The 18,080-nt window shown below is 39.0% G+C and overlaps 1 protein-coding gene across 4 annotated transcripts; it reads left to right on the top strand.

The window, feature by feature from the left end:
* The first annotated feature begins 6,159 nt into the window (after nt 1-6,159).
* Nucleotides 6,160-17,430, top strand: brd2a (bromodomain containing 2a). 4 transcript variants are annotated; one of them, XM_079880140.1, is made up of 12 exons: nt 6,160-6,325; nt 10,758-11,052; nt 11,190-11,327; nt 11,504-11,648; nt 12,199-12,398; nt 12,543-13,007; nt 13,096-13,224; nt 13,906-14,127; nt 14,274-14,536; nt 14,628-14,953; nt 16,548-16,676; nt 16,757-17,430. In XM_079880140.1, the coding sequence occupies exons 2-12, from the start codon at nt 10,780-10,782 to the stop codon at nt 16,885-16,887; spliced, it is 2,421 nt and encodes an 806-aa protein (XP_079736266.1). In that variant the 5' UTR covers nt 6,160-6,325; nt 10,758-10,779; the 3' UTR covers nt 16,888-17,430. The 4 variants fall into 4 exon arrangements, with proteins under 4 accessions (XP_079736266.1, XP_079736265.1, XP_079736263.1 ...); XM_079880139.1 differs by having other exon boundaries at nt 13,906-14,139; XM_079880137.1 differs by lacking the exon at nt 6,160-6,325 and adding an exon at nt 7,735-7,886 and having other exon boundaries at nt 13,906-14,139.
* Nucleotides 17,431-18,080: the final 650 nt, after the last annotated feature.

Here is an 18,080-nt window from a genome sequence, read left to right as displayed (position 1 = left end):
AGATGTTGTCAGCTGTGGTTGCCAAGCCGGGTTGAAACCTTGCACATCAGCAAAGTGCAGCTGTGCAGCTGCAGGTCTGGCCTGTACCAATTATTGTTCCTGCAAAGCATGTCTGGAGAAGATGATGACAGAACAGACGAGGATAGTGAAGATGATGAGGCTGCCTTTTGTTAATTAATTGTGAGGCATAGCAGTTTGCCTGAAGGTGGTTTGCCAGTGTGTGCTTTGTGTGTTGTGGAGGTGAGGCCCTCTTGGTTAGCCTTGCCTCTGGTGGGCTGACCCGGGTTACCCAGACTCAGTTTTAACTCTTGCCTCTGGCGGGGTTTTAACTGGATCCTTGTTGGATCTTGCGACTTGTGGACCAACCTGGACAGCCCTTCTGGCATTCGGGCGTTGCCCCAGCGACTTGCTGGGCCTGTCTTGTATGACATGTATGTAGTGTATATTTGTATATAGTTCGTTGATCACACATGGTGATGGGCTTAGGTGATGTCATCTCATTGGGTGTCTTAAAGAGCTACCCCATTAATATGTATAGTACAGTTGCAGGATCCAAGTTACGTCAAATACCCACATTGCTTTTTCCTCCAGAAATGCATAACATTCAGCCTAACAAAGATTCATTGTTTATCCAAAAAGCAATTTTGAATCTTCAAAAGTGTCAGGAGGGAATTCAGCCTCACTACACCCTGAAAACAATGTATAAAAATAACCTAAAATTATGTCTGAAAGTAATCAAATATGCCTAAATAAATCAAAATATGTAATAACATTAGAAAATGCTATAACATCTAGACCTATAACATCTGAAAATGCCATATTTGAAATCAGCATCCTCTAAAACTTCTAAAACCACTCACATATTGTAGAAATTTGCCATACAATTCAAAATATCTGGTCAAAATGGACAATTAAGCTAATGATGCTAATTATGCAAATTGATCAGCATATGCAAATGAGCATCTGGCAATTTCTGTATGCTGGGGACCCATACTTCACATTTCTGCAATAAAACTTTGGTGTACTCAACATTTCTGGGTTCACCTTGGCTACTAGACTATTATTGGGTGACCAGATTACTCATGGTGGAATACGGGTGGAATTCTTTGACATCTTCGCGTCTGACTTCATCTCCTCCGCCGCGCTCTCTAATATCTCGCTTTCACTAACTGCAAGTTATCGATATGGAATTGTGATTGGATGGTAATTTTGTTCTCCAAAATATACTATGATGAGATTGGCTATAGCAGTGGTTCTCAACTCCAGTCCTCGGGACCCGTTGCTCTGCACATTTTGTATGTCTCTCTTATCTGACACACTCAGTTCAGTTCATGGAGTCTCTCTTAACGAGCTGATGATCTGATTCAGGTGTGTTAAATAAGGGAGACACACAAAATGTGCAGAGCAGAGGGTCCCGAGGACTGGAGTTGAGAACCACTGGGCTATAGGCTATTCTTGCGTGACAGAAACTGCTACTCACTTTTATATGATCACCTAGCAAAGGCTATTTAGGAATGAAGAGATATGGGATAAAACACGATTTTTTTCATAATAATTAGAACACTAAAAATAGAGCAGAAATACGGGACTGTCCCGGGAAAAACAGGACGTCTGGTAATGCTTTATCAAATGTATCGGACCTAAAAACGTTACAGAATACCTGACCTACGACTACCATACTATGGAGATTGCGTCCATTAACATTGCTCCAATGGGGAGTTTCCCAAGCCCAACAGGTCTATGATTTAAATTTTTCAAGGAGGAAGAGACCTGGAGGAGTATGGTGAAGTTCGACGGATCTTCTTTTACTCAGGGCAAAGTAGAAGAGGATCCCGCCACTAGCTTCCAGTCCCACTCAACATCCGTCACCACCACAGAGCCAGACCCAGCACCCACGTCTACTGCAAATAGGGAGCCAGAGCCCCCCGCAGACCGAGAGACCCAGCCATTACCTGCAGACGTTATTATGCCAAAACCCATACCCACAACAGAGCCAGTGCCAGCTGCCAAGTCCATCTTGAATGCAAAGCTTGAGGTCCCAGTTGACTAGGTGTGTGAGCCTGTCACAATATCTGTGCCAGTGGAAATATTGGTGGTGCTGGATGAGGAGGAATGGCACGGTCCTCACTCACTCTGTCATCGCTAAAGTACTCTGGCTCCACCACGGCCGCTCGTCGCTGGGACTCCTCCTTCGGTCACCGGGTCTCTCGGTTCCACAGACTCCGCCTGGGCCTGTACCTCTCTCTTATCGCTGTCGGTTGGGCTCAAATGATCTTCTTGGCTTCTCCCTCCATCACTGCCACCGTGGGTCGCTTTCCTCATGGCCATCTCCTGGGTTGCTCTGGGATCTTGTTGGCTGTCCATTCCTCCTTGGATCTTTCCACCATTCACTCCTCCATGACTCTTCCCACCATCATCACTGCCTTGGTCTCTTCCGCCACCATAATCTCCTATCTCCAGCTCTTTACCGGCCCCTCGTCCTCCTCCTGAGCCCCCGCCCTCCCTCCTGGGATGGACTTTTACGGTGGAGGGTCGTGTGGGGACATTCTGTAATGTTCTGTTAGTGTTAGTTTAATTTTCATGGACTAGCTTGTTTCTCTTCAGTTACCTGTTTCCTTTGTTCTAGTTTCCCACCAGTAATTCGTTGACATGGAAATTCATTTAACAAGCACAGCTGTTAGTTATTTAGTATCAATGTGTATTTTAGTTCCTCTTTCTCCTTCAGTTCTCATCGGGTATTGCCATGTTATGTTCGTGTCTGCTACATTGCCATTTTGCCTGTGTATTTATTTAAGTTTGTTTTATATAATAAATACTTTGTTATGGATTTTTTTTCCATCTTTATCAAATTCTTCGGACCTAAAACGCTGCAGTATGACCTTTAAAACTGCTATTCTACTGATATTGGTGTACTAGTTAACAAAAAGATTTATTTTTGTCCTGCATGCTGCCAACATCACGCCAGATTAAATTATGTACTCTAATTTTGTAGAAACACTTAAAAATAGTTTATCTCATAAAACTATTTTACGTAAAACTATACATCATAAATAAGATGTGGAAAAGATTCTACTCAACACACTGTTACACACAAGCTCGAATTTTACATTTTCCAGTTTTTCACCATGATAAACACTAGATGTCACTGTTGCACACAAAATAAATTCCCCGACTATGGACAGTTTTATTTATACAAATATAGATTTCTTGAAGTTTCTGCATGTTTTGAGGCATTTAAAATATAATTATACAATTTTATTTCAATACTTAAAACTTCAAAAAAAAAAAAAAAAAAAAAAGAGGAGTGCCTTAAAACTCTATAAATTACTGGGAACTTGCATGAATAAACCCCCTGAAATGTATTTTAACTTTTGTTATAATTTGCGTTACATATTTTGGTTTAATTTAAATTTTTTATTTATTCATTGCATTATTATTTTTCTTTTTTTTTTTGTATTCTGCTTGGTCTTCTTGTTGATGTGTTTAACAATTATACTATTACAATGAAATCTATTATAATTATAATAATGCCTGTTTTTAATTTGAAAGATTTAATAAAGTAAAAAAAAAAAAAAAATGCTATCCAAAAGTATTCTATATTATTTTATTTAGTTTTCTCTAATTCAGTTTTTATTAATTATTTGTTCATCATTCTGATAGATAACATTGCACACATAAGAACTATTCTTAGCAAAAAAAGAATCTCTCACTTGTGGGATTTTTAATAGAGAGACAGCACAACAGAGAATAAATAAATAAAAAACTTATATAATAACATCAGTGATGTTGCAAGTGAATTGCTGTTAATTTACTTTATACTCTAAGTTACTTCTCTGAATTATGTTTTTTTTTTTTTTATTTCCCACCACTGTAGCTCCTGCCTAATGCAAAATTGAATAATGTATAATAAAAGTATTACATATATTGTATAATGCCTGATGGAATCTGATAACTGTTTGTTTGATAGCTTTGGTTGGCTCAAGATGCATTGCATACAGCTTGAATTGATGTTGTGCTTCCCTTTCAGCAACATATCTGCTGACATTTGAGTCGTGTTCAACCAAGTCTCTACCTTTCTTACAATGAATAACCTCCTGGACAACAACCAGTCTGGTTTAAAAAAGCGCACATAATTGCAAAGGGATTGGTGGATTCTCTTTTGCATAGGTACAATATACTGTGATAATGCAACAATAGTGCTGCATACCAACACTTCACACCTGTGCAGAGTAGAGCCATTGGCATTCATTGGTCTGAGTTCAGTATAGAAGTGCAAATTACTGTGAGAATCACTGTTAATAGCTCTACAATTATAAGACTAGTGAGGTTTTCACAGATAAGACCTCAAATGGGCTTCTAGCAGTCGTTGCCGTGTCAGATACGCCCGGTGAAAGGAGAACTGAAACAGATTCTAAGGCGGGAAATATTACATACAGAATAAGAGCTCTTTAAAATGAAGTTGTATGCTTCATCTGACCGTTACTTATTGTGCTGCTTAAATCAGCAATGAGTACACTAATAAATATTTTGACCTAAATTTAAGACTTATACATTTGAAATGCGTATGAATTGTCCATCCATTTGGATTACACAATTTTAACATAAACAATATAAAATATGTAATGTGATGCATATTTGTGCAATTAAAAATACCTAAATCTTACATTTTGGTCCTTTTTGAAAGGCTCAATAGAGAATGGGAACTATATTTATAAGATTATAAGAATTAGAATAGGCTATATACATTTTCAAAATATAATTTCATTTTTATGGAATTAAAACAATGCACGTTAACACAATGCAATAAAACTATTTGAAGTAGAAAAGACTGAACTGAAAAAAACTAGACCAATGACCATCCTCCCCATCTAAACTAAACATCAAGCATTGCAGTGACTGTAAAAGTGTGCTTTCCTTCAGCACTATTGCCAAGAACAGCCAGCTATTAGGAAAAGGAAAGAGTGTGTGAGCGAGAGCCTCCATAGCAACCGTTTCTCCTGCTGGCCAAGTTGCCTTGTGACGCTGAGTCAGACTGGGTTAGTGTTGTCTGCGCTCACTTTCGTGGGACATGAGTGACAGGCCAGGCTTGTGCGTTCCCATTTGTTATGGTGTTCTAACAGATGTTGTGGTATAGGACAAGATAGTCAAATAACTACCTGTAACCTGACAAATATTCAAATGTATTCTTTTAAAAGTAAGCCTCTGAACGTGATATTTTGTTAACTAATAATTAAATTAGGCTACATTTAGGATTTAGGTCGGATATATTTTAACATGTTTGATGTATAAATTATAGCCTATATAAATGTTAAAAATCTAATGAAAAAAGGAATAATTATCTGCATCTTTCCAAAAACATTTCCTGGTAGAAAAAAAATCTTGGGAAAACATGGGATGTGGCTGTGTAAGCAGGATAATGTAGTCAACAATATATTGCAAAATACCAACAGTGTGATCACAGCATTAGCAGTTGCTTATTAGATTTAAAGTTTGTTTTTCAATATTCGCCTCTGTTGGAACTTTAAAAGGATGCACTGAATATTCCCAAACTTATTTCAGTTTCAATGTAGCTATTTTGAAATGAGTCTAAATAATTAGTCACAGAACAAGTTTCCCATTTTAGCTCACAGACACTGATGTTTCGAGGGGGGAGGGGAGTCAGATGAAACTGCACATGCGCAGAGAGGATTACATTCAAGGGAGATGAAAGCTATTGATTACGTGGATTTCTCGTGCTCCAAATAAACTTTTTTTTTGCTTTGCGTTTACTCAACTGAATTCTAGTATTCAGAGCATTTGGAAGGAATCTAAAGGAATCGGATTACATTTTTCCAAGAAGATAATCTCGGTGAAAAATAATCAGGTTTAATTTTTGCGATGGCGCGGTGGTTTTCGAGACACGTGATCTGCTCCATCCAATCATGGCGCACCAACGATAGCCATATCTTCTTTGTTCTGGATTTATCAACGTTGCTGACTAATTACTCGTTTACATTTGATGGATTTTATAAATATCATGTATTTGATCGCTAGGGAATGCTCTCTGTATGCAATGTATTTAAAAGGAAGACGCGTTTTATGGAGTTCCTGCTCAAAACCAGTTTTAAGCCACGCGAGTAGTTGTGTGGGTGATCACATGACTCTCCCTGCCCCCACTTCGATCCAATGAATGGGGAAGAAGAAGTCGGACATGTTTGAGGGAAATGTGTTGAATAAAGAAACGTGGCTGAAGACAAGAAGAAAATCAGGATTTTTTCCAACAATGAGGATTTCGACATATTTTGTTTTTCCTTTTTTATTTTAGGTTCACTTAATCTGGATAGAGGTATATGTTAAGATATTTGGATTTATTTCCAAATGTAGTTGTTGTAAAACATTAATAATTTAAATTAAGCGCTTTAATTTAAATAATTTATAGATAACTAATAATTTGGCCTGTTTAGTGTTGTACTTATGTTTCCCACAATGTATGACATTGTTTCAAATATGTAACCTTGGCAGTGGGGGATGGGCGGCAGTACATTTTTCTAAAAATATGTTGTCCTAAACTCTTTTAATTTGAAGATCATTTTAAAATGTTGGTTATTTTGCCAAGACATTTACTTTTAGGCGTCTAACAATTGTTAATGGCTTCTGGAAAGAGAATATTTAAATCAATGTAGTTTGTGTCCTCTAAATGTTAACTCGGCTGATTTAAAAACCTCGACAAGATTATTAAATAATGATTGGCTTTTATCAAAACAGCTAGAAAATTAGAGGCGAATCAAACGTATTTTGAGTGTTATTGATGATTTTGGCTGTGGTAGTAGGTAGAGCTCGACGTCGGCCTAAACGCAGTAAGTTAGTTGTTTTTCCAGGATTTTGTTTAAACTTTCGACGTAATTCGAACATTTAGGTTATTTCTGTCTAATTTGGTGTGTTTTGTATATATTTTGGTCCATTAATAGTGTGTTAACACTGCTGGTCGTCGTTCGAAGGACTAAAGTTGCTGCGTCATTTATGGAGGACACTCCTTGTAGGCCATGTTGAATCGACACAGAGAAGGACAGCGCCTTTTGTCAGCTTTAGCATGGGTTTGAGATCGATATATGGTGTTTTTTACATTGCGTTAATGGGACGATTAAAACATTATTGTATAATATTGTTTTTGGCGTTCAATTCTCTGCTTTGTTATTTTCCTCCCCGTTTTATTTTCGGGACGAAGCACTATCACGTTGTTGCCTTTAGACGTTTGATTTTTTATGTAGTATTTTTGTTGATTTTTTTCCCAGGCAGTCGATGAGCAACAGCGCAAGGCGAGGTGTTCTGTACCGTACGTGTATGTGCCGCATTTGTCTGTTACGCGTGACTAATCTGGTGAACCAATGGCGTTTTTCCAACCTGCCCTGGGTAAACGCGCCTTAGTTTTGGAGGACCAATCAGCGAAGTCTGTTGACGTAACACTCAACTCTTGAGAAACGCAGTATTTCTGGAAATGGTAGCGCAACCTTAAGTGTTGTAAATTATTCGCTAAAATGTTTCACTGTATGTTGGTTATAGTAGCGGTGTTGCTTAGACAAGTGTTTTATTTGCGAAATATGATTTAAATCCACAAATCGTGCTCCGGGGGATGCGCGGGCGTGGCCTATTTGACAGACAGGTTGAGTGGCCAATAGAATACGCGTAGGCGTGTACGAATGGCGTTACATCAGCCAATGGAGCCGTCGATGGGTTTATAAAAAGTCGGGCGGAGCCTCAGCCTCGCCATTTCATTGTAGCGCTGCGCTGGAGGATAGAGGAAGTCAGAAAAACAAGGCCGCGAAACTCGGATATTCGAACGAAACCGGTTCATAAACCGAATCCGGATCCATCCCGATGGAGACGGCCTTTAGCCCGCCCTTTGACAGGTACCGGTTGGAGTAAATGACATTGCACTTGTTCTGTGAACGAAAATGTTGTTTGGATTATTGTCATAATTCGGCATCTTTCGGAATTATTCTGTTTTAATCACTTGCGTCCTGTCGCAATAACTATAACGTTATACCGGAATAATACGACTGCATTGACTTGCACTTTCTAAAGGCAGTGGTGTTGCAGAGACTTTATTTTTTTACAACGTCAGTTCGCCACTAGTCTTCAAGTTTTAAAGTCTGTTTTTTTAACGGGCAGCTGCTCGCGTTTAGCGCGCATGCGCGTTTTCGCTCCCTGAGACGGGCAGTTTGTTTATTGACAAATTTGTCGGTGTTCAGACTGCCAAGATTGAGTAATGCAACCGCATTTTCATATGAGAGATTGTTTGAATTGTATAACTGATCGCATGTCGTTAACATAAAGTGCTAGGATGCAAACGTGAAATTAGCATGGTAAGCTAATGCTAACAGTGACCAGTATATTTTGGTCATAAAGGTTGCGGACACGCTACAAAAAAAATATTATAAATGTGTTTTGGGTTATTATTAAGACTCGGAGGTGTGTTGAATATCAACTGCTTAAGTTATAACGTTATTACAGTGCATCGGTAATTTCTTCCGCGAGTGCGTTACAGTGAACATGTGGCTGTGAATATGATCGGTAGATTAACGTTAACATGAAGCACTGTCTGGCTTAATGGAAAGGCTTGTTATGATCGATATGGTGTTTCTGTTATGTATTGATGTAGGTCATAAGGCGGCGCCTTGACTATAAAAAAAATCATTTATTTATTAGGTGTTTTGTGACTTGTTTTGCCGCATCTTAACGTTATATTAGTTTGAATGTTTTTGGATTACTTTGAGGTTCGTATGTTAACAATTTTTCGTTTTTTTTTTCCTTCACGTTTTAGTCATTCTGAAACTCATCTTAAAAGTTGAACTTCCGCCTCACACCACGTGGACTTTTGTCAACATTTTACACGCGTGAAGGCTGCAGTTTCGCTCAATCCTATTTGATCACCTCACGCCTTCGTTTGGTGGCGAGTGTCATTGATTTGTGAAGTCTAATGGCACAGCACTGAATTTGTGGAGTTGTTTCGCTTTTTGTTGATTAGCAACGCGCGTAGTTAAATGAGCCGCATGATTCCCGCCGTCCACCCCTCCCAACCAGCATGCTGTATATGGGACAGAATAATTAGACATATTATGTTTTTGTTTTTCCAAACATTGTTTGTAATCCAACAATTTACTTGACTGAAAATAAAACGCTTTCAATGTCAACTGTTTGTGATTTTTGTATCATTTAGCAGTGTTTATAATGTACATTAAAACATTAAATTATTAAATTTAAAGTTGTTTAATGTTTTATCAGCATGACTAAATATTTATAAAGCTGAAAATGTATTTAGCTATTGTGTGGTAGATTTATTCAAAGTTTATTTTGAAGCAGCATGTCTGCATTCAGTAAGTTAAATTTCACTCAAGAGTCCATACTGGGGCGAGAATGCAAACCTTCACTTACAGATCCTGACTGGAAGGCATGAGATTGACAACATTCTGCAGGAGTTGAACACCCACCTTAACTTTTTTTAGTTTGGTTTCATATTAAAATAACGTTACAGATGCAACGTTTTTACAAATATTGCATCATTGTGTGCAGTCTGAGCAGTCCTAAATAAATGAATCCAAAGAGCATTTAATATAGCACTTATGATAAATTATTGGGTGCTGTCCACTTGCCCTTTTTAAAGTGTTGAACAGGCCTCAGAAGGTAAGTCTCATGGAGGAAGTGAAATTCTTTATACTCTCAGGTTATTTAAAGCACATTTATTGTATATTTAATAATGAGTCAGGGTAGTGCAGTTTTACATGAGCAATTTGTGGATCAATGGCATTTAAATGCCCACTAGGAGTACATTCCTGTATACATGAGCTCATGATAAGTCATATTTGTTTCTGTTTTTTAAACCGACTTAACCTCCACAATTGTAATGACAGCGTTCATTATTGGAGATCATTTTATAATGAGCATTAAATGTACATAAAATAAAGTTTAAATGTGTTAATACAGTTGTGGGATAATTGTCCTCGCTTGGCAGATAATTGTTATATTTACTTGCCTTTTAATAATAAAACATTGTGAATTAATAGTCATTTTAGGCCAACAGGAATAATTGATTTGTGCTTCAAACTATTTGTTTTGAAAGCTGCACACTCATTGGCTAATTCCTCAGATAAACACAAACATGACCTGATCTAGGTTAAGTCTGTTTAAGGTCATGCCACCAGTTTCCAGTTGGACTGTGGTGTATTGGTTTAGAAAGAGTCGTAGCATAACTCACTCATGACCGGACAGATGAACTGCTGGAAGGGCGATTGTGTTTTCATGCTCTGTGCACATAAGCAAAACATGATTAGTCAAGAGTTTGAGTCATGATGAGTGTACTGTGATTATGCTGACTCGTCATATTTCATTTAATTAAATCACTAAGTTGTCCGTCGTTCTGTCTCTAGCCTATAGTTCAAATTTGTCTGGGTATAAAACAATAATCCAATATTTGATATGATATAATATTTGATTGCCTCTATTGCCTGGTTTCACAGACAAGGCTTAAGCCTAGTCCCAGACTAAAATGCATGTTTGAGTTGTCTTAACTAAAAGCATCTTACACTGACATATCTTAAAACATGTCAGTGCCGTTGTTTTGTCTTAAGATTCTAAGGCATGTTTCTAAAAGTTATTTAAATGTCCTAATTTAACTAAGGCCTACTCTTGGCTTAATCTAAGCCCTGTCTGTGAAACCAGTCTGAAATGTTCTCTACTGGCTCTTCTCACACGACTCACCCTCATGTTCCTGTTCTCCACAGCTCTTTGGGCGGGGGCGACGGCATGCAGGGGGTCATGATGATGGATCAGACCATCTCCGGACCCGGCAAGCGCATCCGCAAGCCGTCGCTGCTGTATGAAGGGTTTGAAGGACCTGCTCTGCCCCAGGTACCCCAATCCGGACCCCCTCAACCTCCTGTACGGGACCCCAATCGACAGGGCCGCATGACCAACCAACTGCAGTTCCTCCAGAAGGCTCTACAGAAGACCCTGTGGAGGCATCACTTCGCCTGGCCTTTCCATGAGCCAGTGGACGCTTCCAAGCTCAACCTCCCTGTAAGTTTGTTCTTGTTCCAGATTGGACTGTTTCTCAGACCCTAAGACACGTTATTTAGTTCTGAGTTTAAATATTTAACAAGATGGCAAGTAATGAGTCTAAACACAAGCTTTTGCTCATCTCTTCTCTCACGCAGGATTATTATAACATCATTAAGCAGCCCATGGACATGGGGACCATCAAGAAAAGACTAGAGAACAATTTTTACCGCAGTGCCAGCGAGTGCATGCAGGATTTCAACACCATGTTCACCAACTGCTACATCTACAACAAGGTCAGTCAGTTCATTTATGTTTAGTTTTTACCTTCTTTTAGTGCTCAAACTTGTTTTTTCAGAGCTTGATGTTATTTTGTTGTTCCATTGTGTGGCTCAGGTCCCCGGCCTGTTATGGTGCATCAGTAGTGTTGTCTAGAGACTGCCATGTGATCTAAAAGTCTTGTTTATTATAGCCAACGGATGACATCGTCCTGATGGCCCAGTCTCTGGAGAAGGCTTTCCTGCAGAAGGTTGCACAGATGCCCCAAGAGGAAGAAGAGATTCCCTCACCTGTCCCTAGGGTCAAACCGGGGAAAATTAAGAAAGGCCAGAAATCAAGTAAGAACAAGCTGAGAAAAATATAGGATGACCCTGAATAAACTGAGCTGACAGGATTGTGTGGTTAAATCTACCTGGATGTGTGTATATGTGTGTGTGTGTGTATATATATATACATATATATATATATATATATATATATATATATATATATATATATATATATATGTATATGTATAGGCATTTAAAATATAAAACTATATATTATTAATAAAAGTATACTTTTGCAATAATTTTATAATTATAATTTTTAATACTAATAAAACTATATTTTATATTAAATTATATATATATATATATATATATATTATATATGTAATTTTTTCTTTTATTTTTAATTAAATACATTTTATATGTTGATTTGTGTTTCTAGTGAATGCTCAGTTCTACAATATTTAATCAACTAGAAACTGTTCTTTTTAAATAATCAACAAGCATTGTAAAAAAATTACTACAAACGCTTTGTTTGAAATTCAGTTGTTGCGGGTGTTTATTGGCTGTTTGTCTGTCTTGTTGCTTATGCAATTTTTTTTCCCCGTCTCACTTTTAGTTTCCGGTGGATTCACAACAGCTCATCAGGTCCCCGCTATATCTTCTGTATCTCAGTCGTCCTACTCCCCTCCCACTCCAGACACCCCCGACTCGGTCCTGTCCACCCCACCGCAGATGCTTATAACCAAGACTTTACTTCCCACTTCACATGGCACCCCTGCACTGCTGGGCCTGCCACCTACTCAACCTACTGCAAAGGTAAGAACACCACTTATTTCTAAAACAAACTGTTTATACACACTTAGTTTTCAGATGCAGCATAGGCTAGTTGAAATACCAATGTGCTTGTTTGCATATTAGATGCAATGTAGCTAATTTTTCCTTTCTCTATCTTTTCAATAGAAAAAGGGCGTCAAGCGCAAGGCAGACACGACCACCCCCACCACCACAGGCATGCCCCTGGCTATGGGTATAGGTGGCATGGGTCTCGGCTTGGGCGGATGTGACTCCCCGCTTACCATCTCTGCTTTTGGTGCAGACCCCAAACAGAGCCTGTCCCTTGGCCTGAACCTGGGTCTTGGCGGAGGCCTGGTCGGAGACAAAGTTCCGGCAAGACGAGGTGGCAGTGGCAGGCCCATCAAGCCACCGCGGAAAGACTTGCCCGACTCCCAGAACCAACACCAGCCAGTGCGGCGTGGGAGGCTGACCCAGCAGCTTCGGTACTGCAGCACCATTCTCAAGGAACTGCTGTCGAAGAAGCACACAGCCTACGCCTGGCCCTTCTACAAGCCGGTGGATGTTTCCTTACTGGGACTGCACGACTATCACGATATTATCAAGTGTCCCATGGATCTGAGCACTATAAAGGTGCGCGTCGAAGAGTTTTAGATGCATAACCGTTTAAAAATGCCATCATGTGCACAATCAGATCTTCATGTATTTCTCAATCTTGCAGAGGAAAATGGATCATCGGGAGTACCGGGATGCATTGCAGTTTGCTGCTGACATCAGGCTAATGTTTTCAAACTGTTACAAGTACAATCCCCCAGATCACGATGTGGTGTCCATGGCCCGAAAATTACAGGTACGGACACTTCACGATCATGATTATTTTGCTGAAAAATTATAATCGTGAGTATTTATCACGATTGTTCTCATTTCATTTCTCACTGTGCAAACACAAATCAAGAGATTGTCGACTCATACTCAGGATTTATTTTAAATATCATCTAGTTTCCTGATTTATTATAGTTGTCATATACATTAACACACCCTCTACATTATCAAAAATGATAAAACCTTAAGAAACTTCTGCTAAAAGCTAAAACTGAAATTCTTGATATTAGTTCCAAATTATGCTAGTGTCTTTTTCTATTTAAAAAAAAAACAACAAAAAAAAAAAAAACTTTGTATTGTAGCACAGAGGTTGCACAAGTGCTTTTATTCAGCAACAGCAATTTCGAAGGTTTAGAAGGTTTTCTTGCAGATTTAGTCTTGTCATCGGGCAACCCCAAGAATGAAAGTTAGTGGGAGGCTTGTAACCACTGCAAGATAACAAATGTCAAAATTAAAAAAAAAAAAATTAGGATAAATAACCAGTCGGCCAATATCGCAGACGATTATCCTTGCTTTATCGAGCAAAGCTGAAATTGTGATCACGATTTAAGTACCATTAATCATGCAGCCCTACTTTTCTTCCTTTTCTTTACACTAAAAGTAAGCATGTCCAAAGTTGTATATTAAAATGGTCATCTCTCTATTTCAGGACGTCTTTGAGTTCCGCTTCGCCAAGATGCCTGACGAGCCCCTGGATTCCCTCCCACCTGCGTCCCTGGGCGGCGGCCTGGGCGGTCACTCCTCCTCTTCCTCCTCCTCTTCCTCCTCGTCGTCAGAGAGTGACGTGAGCAGTGAGAGTGAGAGCGAGAGCAGCCCGAGCTCTGACAGTGAGGAGGAGAGAGCGCATCGCCTGGCCCAGCTTCAGGAACAGGTGTGTACACAGGTAGCGACTGAACTTTTCCAACAAAGTTCGCTAAAGCGGCACTGACAGATTTGACGTATTTGTACGTTTACTGAGAGCTGCAGTGGCCGTGGGTTTAGACACACAGTGACACTCATTCACTCGCTTGTCTGCAGTTGAGGGCGGTGCACGAGCAGCTGGCCGCGCTGTCCTCTACGCCCATCGTCAAGCCCAAGAAGAAGAAAGAAAAGAAAGACAAGAAGAAAAAGAAGAAGCCGGAAAAACACAAGCGGGCCAGGAGCATGATGGAGGATGAGGTGGTCATTCGGCCGCCGAAAACACCAAAACTGTCCAAGACACCAAAGAGCAAGAGCAACAGCAAAGCCGCGACCTCCACTCAGGGCAAGAAGGGCTCCAGTAAGAAGAGCAACAAGAGCAAGTATGTCTCTACCCACTGATTTACACAGTTGCTAATTCATAAATCATCAACAAAAACAAACGTATCTTATTCTTTCTCATGTTTCCCTTAGATCTTCAAAGAAATCTCAAGCTGCATCGTTTAACTCCCTACCCATGAGCCACGGTGGTCTTACGCCACACTACGACTCTGAGGAAGAGGAGGAAACCAGCCCCATGAGCTACGACGAGAAGCGCCAGCTCAGCCTGGACATCAACAGGCTGCCGGGCGAGAAACTGGGCCGCGTGGTCCACATCATCCAATCACGAGAGCCCTCGCTGCGGGACACCAACCCAGAGGAGATCGAGATCGACTTTGAGACGCTCAAACCCTCCACGCTACGGGAACTAGAGCGATACGTCATGATGTGTTTACGAAAGAAACCACGGAAACCTTATGGTAAGAGCACATTTAATTTAAATAGGATTTATGTAGTGTAGTTGGTTTGGAAGAAAAGATATTAGGTCACTCTGAAAAAAGAATGTTTGTTCTTGAGGAGCTAACGGGAATCTGACGCTAGACTTTAACCCATAATGCTTTGTGTAGCCCCACCTTGCCTGGGTTTATTCAGCACACTCCACAGGTAGAGTCATCCGCTCTTTACCCTTCTGTGAACAAACACAATGCTGTTCTTTCATTCTCCCACTGATGTTGAGTCATTTCCCATGTGACTCTTGAGTCAATATAGGTACAATGTTGAATTAATACATGGCATGAGGAAAAAAGAAAAATACACTACCCTTCAAACATAAAAAAAAAAGTCCCTTATGCTCACCAAGACTGCATTTATTTGATCAAAAAATACAGTTATAATAGTAATATTGTTAAAAATTATTACAATTTAAGACAACGATTTTTAAAATTTATTTGAATATGTTTTTAAATGTCATTTATTCCTGTGATGGTAAAGCAATTTTCAGCATCATTACTTCAGTCTTCAGTGTCACATAATCCTTAAGAAATCATTCTTATATGCTAATTTCCTGCTCAAGTAACATTTATTATTATTATAAATGTTGGAAATAGTTGGGCTGCTGAATATTTTTGTGGATACTGTGATATTTTCTTTTTTTTTAGAAAGGTTTTTCAGGATCCATTGAATAGAAACATTTATTTATTTATTTATTTATTAAGTTAATATATTATATTGGCTCCTCTTTAGATAGGAGTATATGCATTCTTTTATATATATATATATATATATATATATAATTTTTATTTATTTATTATTATTATTTTTTTTTTTATTAATATTTTATATAATTTAATGGTAGCAAATGACAAATGGGCAGAAGTTGGGAAATTATGCATTTGGCAGATGCTTTTAGTCAAAGTGACTGTATCCAAGCTATACACTTGATCAGTTCATGCATTCCCTGGGAATCAAAGCCACTGCAAATGAAAATGATTGACCGTCAGTTGATTTTGTTCACTAGAGTGAACTAACATTTGTGTGAACAAAATCACATAGATGCTGATTCCCTCAAAAAGACTGCAAATTAAGTGGTTTAGCTGATGCATGACTAATAAATAGCCACCTAAATAAAAATGGAAATGTTAGTTTTTTTAAATGCTATTTCCCTACTCTCATTTACTTTTATTGTATCTTTGATTGAACATTTTAGCCTCTTGTACAGGTAGAGACTCCCATGTCTGATTATGTCATATATGACTTAATATTCTGCAATACTATTGATTTGACTGCACTGACACTATCGGATGAGAACTGAACTGAGCTGGATGATGACATCACTGTTTTCTCCAGAGCTGCTTTATAGATACAATAAACTCATTCTATAATTGATCAACTGAACAATGACACCATTGTCTTTCTAGAGCGCCTTCATTCATTGATCATCATTTGCCTGTTTATCACTGTAAAGCTGCTTCGAAACAATCTGTATTGTATTATGTGCTATATAAATAAAGGTAACTTGACTTAAAGACTTTAAAAATTTGAAATCTGACCAAATGTGCGTTGTGTGTTGTCCAGTTGCAGTCAAAGGTGCTGCGGGTAAATCTCGTGAGGAGTTGACTCTGGAGAAGAAGAGAGAGCTGGAGAAAAGACTGCAGGACGTCAGCGGCCAGCTCAACTCCGGCAAGAAACCACAGAAAACCAAAGGTAGGGACTGAGTTTCTCACAGACGATCAATCAGAACCAGGTTAAGACGGATTAAATGAAATGATCTCTTTCTCTTTCAGTGGAGAAGCCCACTGCGGTGGAACCCCATGCCATGGCGTCTCGTCTCAGCGCCAGCAGTTCCAGCTCAGACTCCTCCTCATCGTCATCCTCTTCCTCATCCTCCGACACCAGTGACTCAGACTCAGGCTGACCCAATCAAAAGGAACAGACACGCACTCCATCCCAGAATAGAATAGATCTCCTGCTCTAAATAACAATAACTAGTGGAACAGAGAGAAATATGAACAAGGAAGAGCAGGCTTTCTCTTTAGATGTATAGAGGCAATGTGAGGTCAAAGAGAATTCTGGGAAATGTTGGACGGAGAAGGATCATTTCCGTTAGTCCATCCTTCTTTACCTTGTGTATATAAATGTACAAAGATATATAAATATCTATTTTTCTTTTATAAAGAAGAATTTTAAGCAATTCCCTGGTAGGGAAGAAAACAAAAATCTGACTTTTTCCTTTTGTGAATATTTTGTTGCTTTTTATTTTTTCTCTCCCTCTTGTTTGATCTATTAGTTGTTTGTCCTAAAGAAAACAAAAGGCTTGGATTGGAAACTACTGTCACTTTTGTTTGCATGAGCGAGTGTGTGATGTGTACTTGTGCCATTGAGTCCAGTTTTCCCGCCCGCTCTGCACATACGTGGATGTGTGGCCGCTTGGTTGTGCATTTGAATGAAAAAACAAAGCTCCACCTATTCAAATGGCATCTGTACACCCTGAAGTTAGAACATGGAATCACGTCATCCGTCTCTGTTCGTCGGCTTTAGTGGCGTCTTGAAACTTGAATCTGATCTCACCTCCATCCAGCCTGCTTTATTCCCCATGGTCAAATGAATTGAATGGGTTCAAATCTGCATTAAACAAACACGATCGTGCTCTTTGAATTCAGCTGGACTACATGAGCATTTGTTTTTCTGGATGCGTAAATTATTTTTCCGTTCATGTGGTTTCGGTCAGGATTTGTAGGGCGGAACAGAGTCTTGGATGCACTATCAGAATGACACAGCTGCTTCATTAGGTGTTGATATGAATACTGTTGTAAATTTTGGATTTTGAGTTTTAGTCTGGTTTTATTTTTGTTTTAGTGTGTTTATTATTATTTGCCCAGAGAATGAATGCACAATTTATAGTTTTAACATAATGACCCTCATTCAGAAATATAATGCTTGGAAATGTAGGTTCAGTATCATAGCACATGCAGTTACACAACAATTCGAAATGTGTTTTTTTCTTCCAAAATTTGTACATATGTAAGTTTCATGACCTCGCAGCTTGCATCTGTCAATATGACCTGATTTCTGTTTCCTGCGCTTTTTTTTTTCTTTGTTTACTCCTGT

This window comes from Squalius cephalus (assembly GCF_949319135.1).
Source record: "Squalius cephalus genome assembly, chromosome: 8".
NCBI lineage: Eukaryota > Metazoa > Chordata > Actinopteri > Cypriniformes > Leuciscidae > Squalius > Squalius cephalus.
This window is presented reverse-complemented; position numbering and strand designations above follow the sequence as displayed.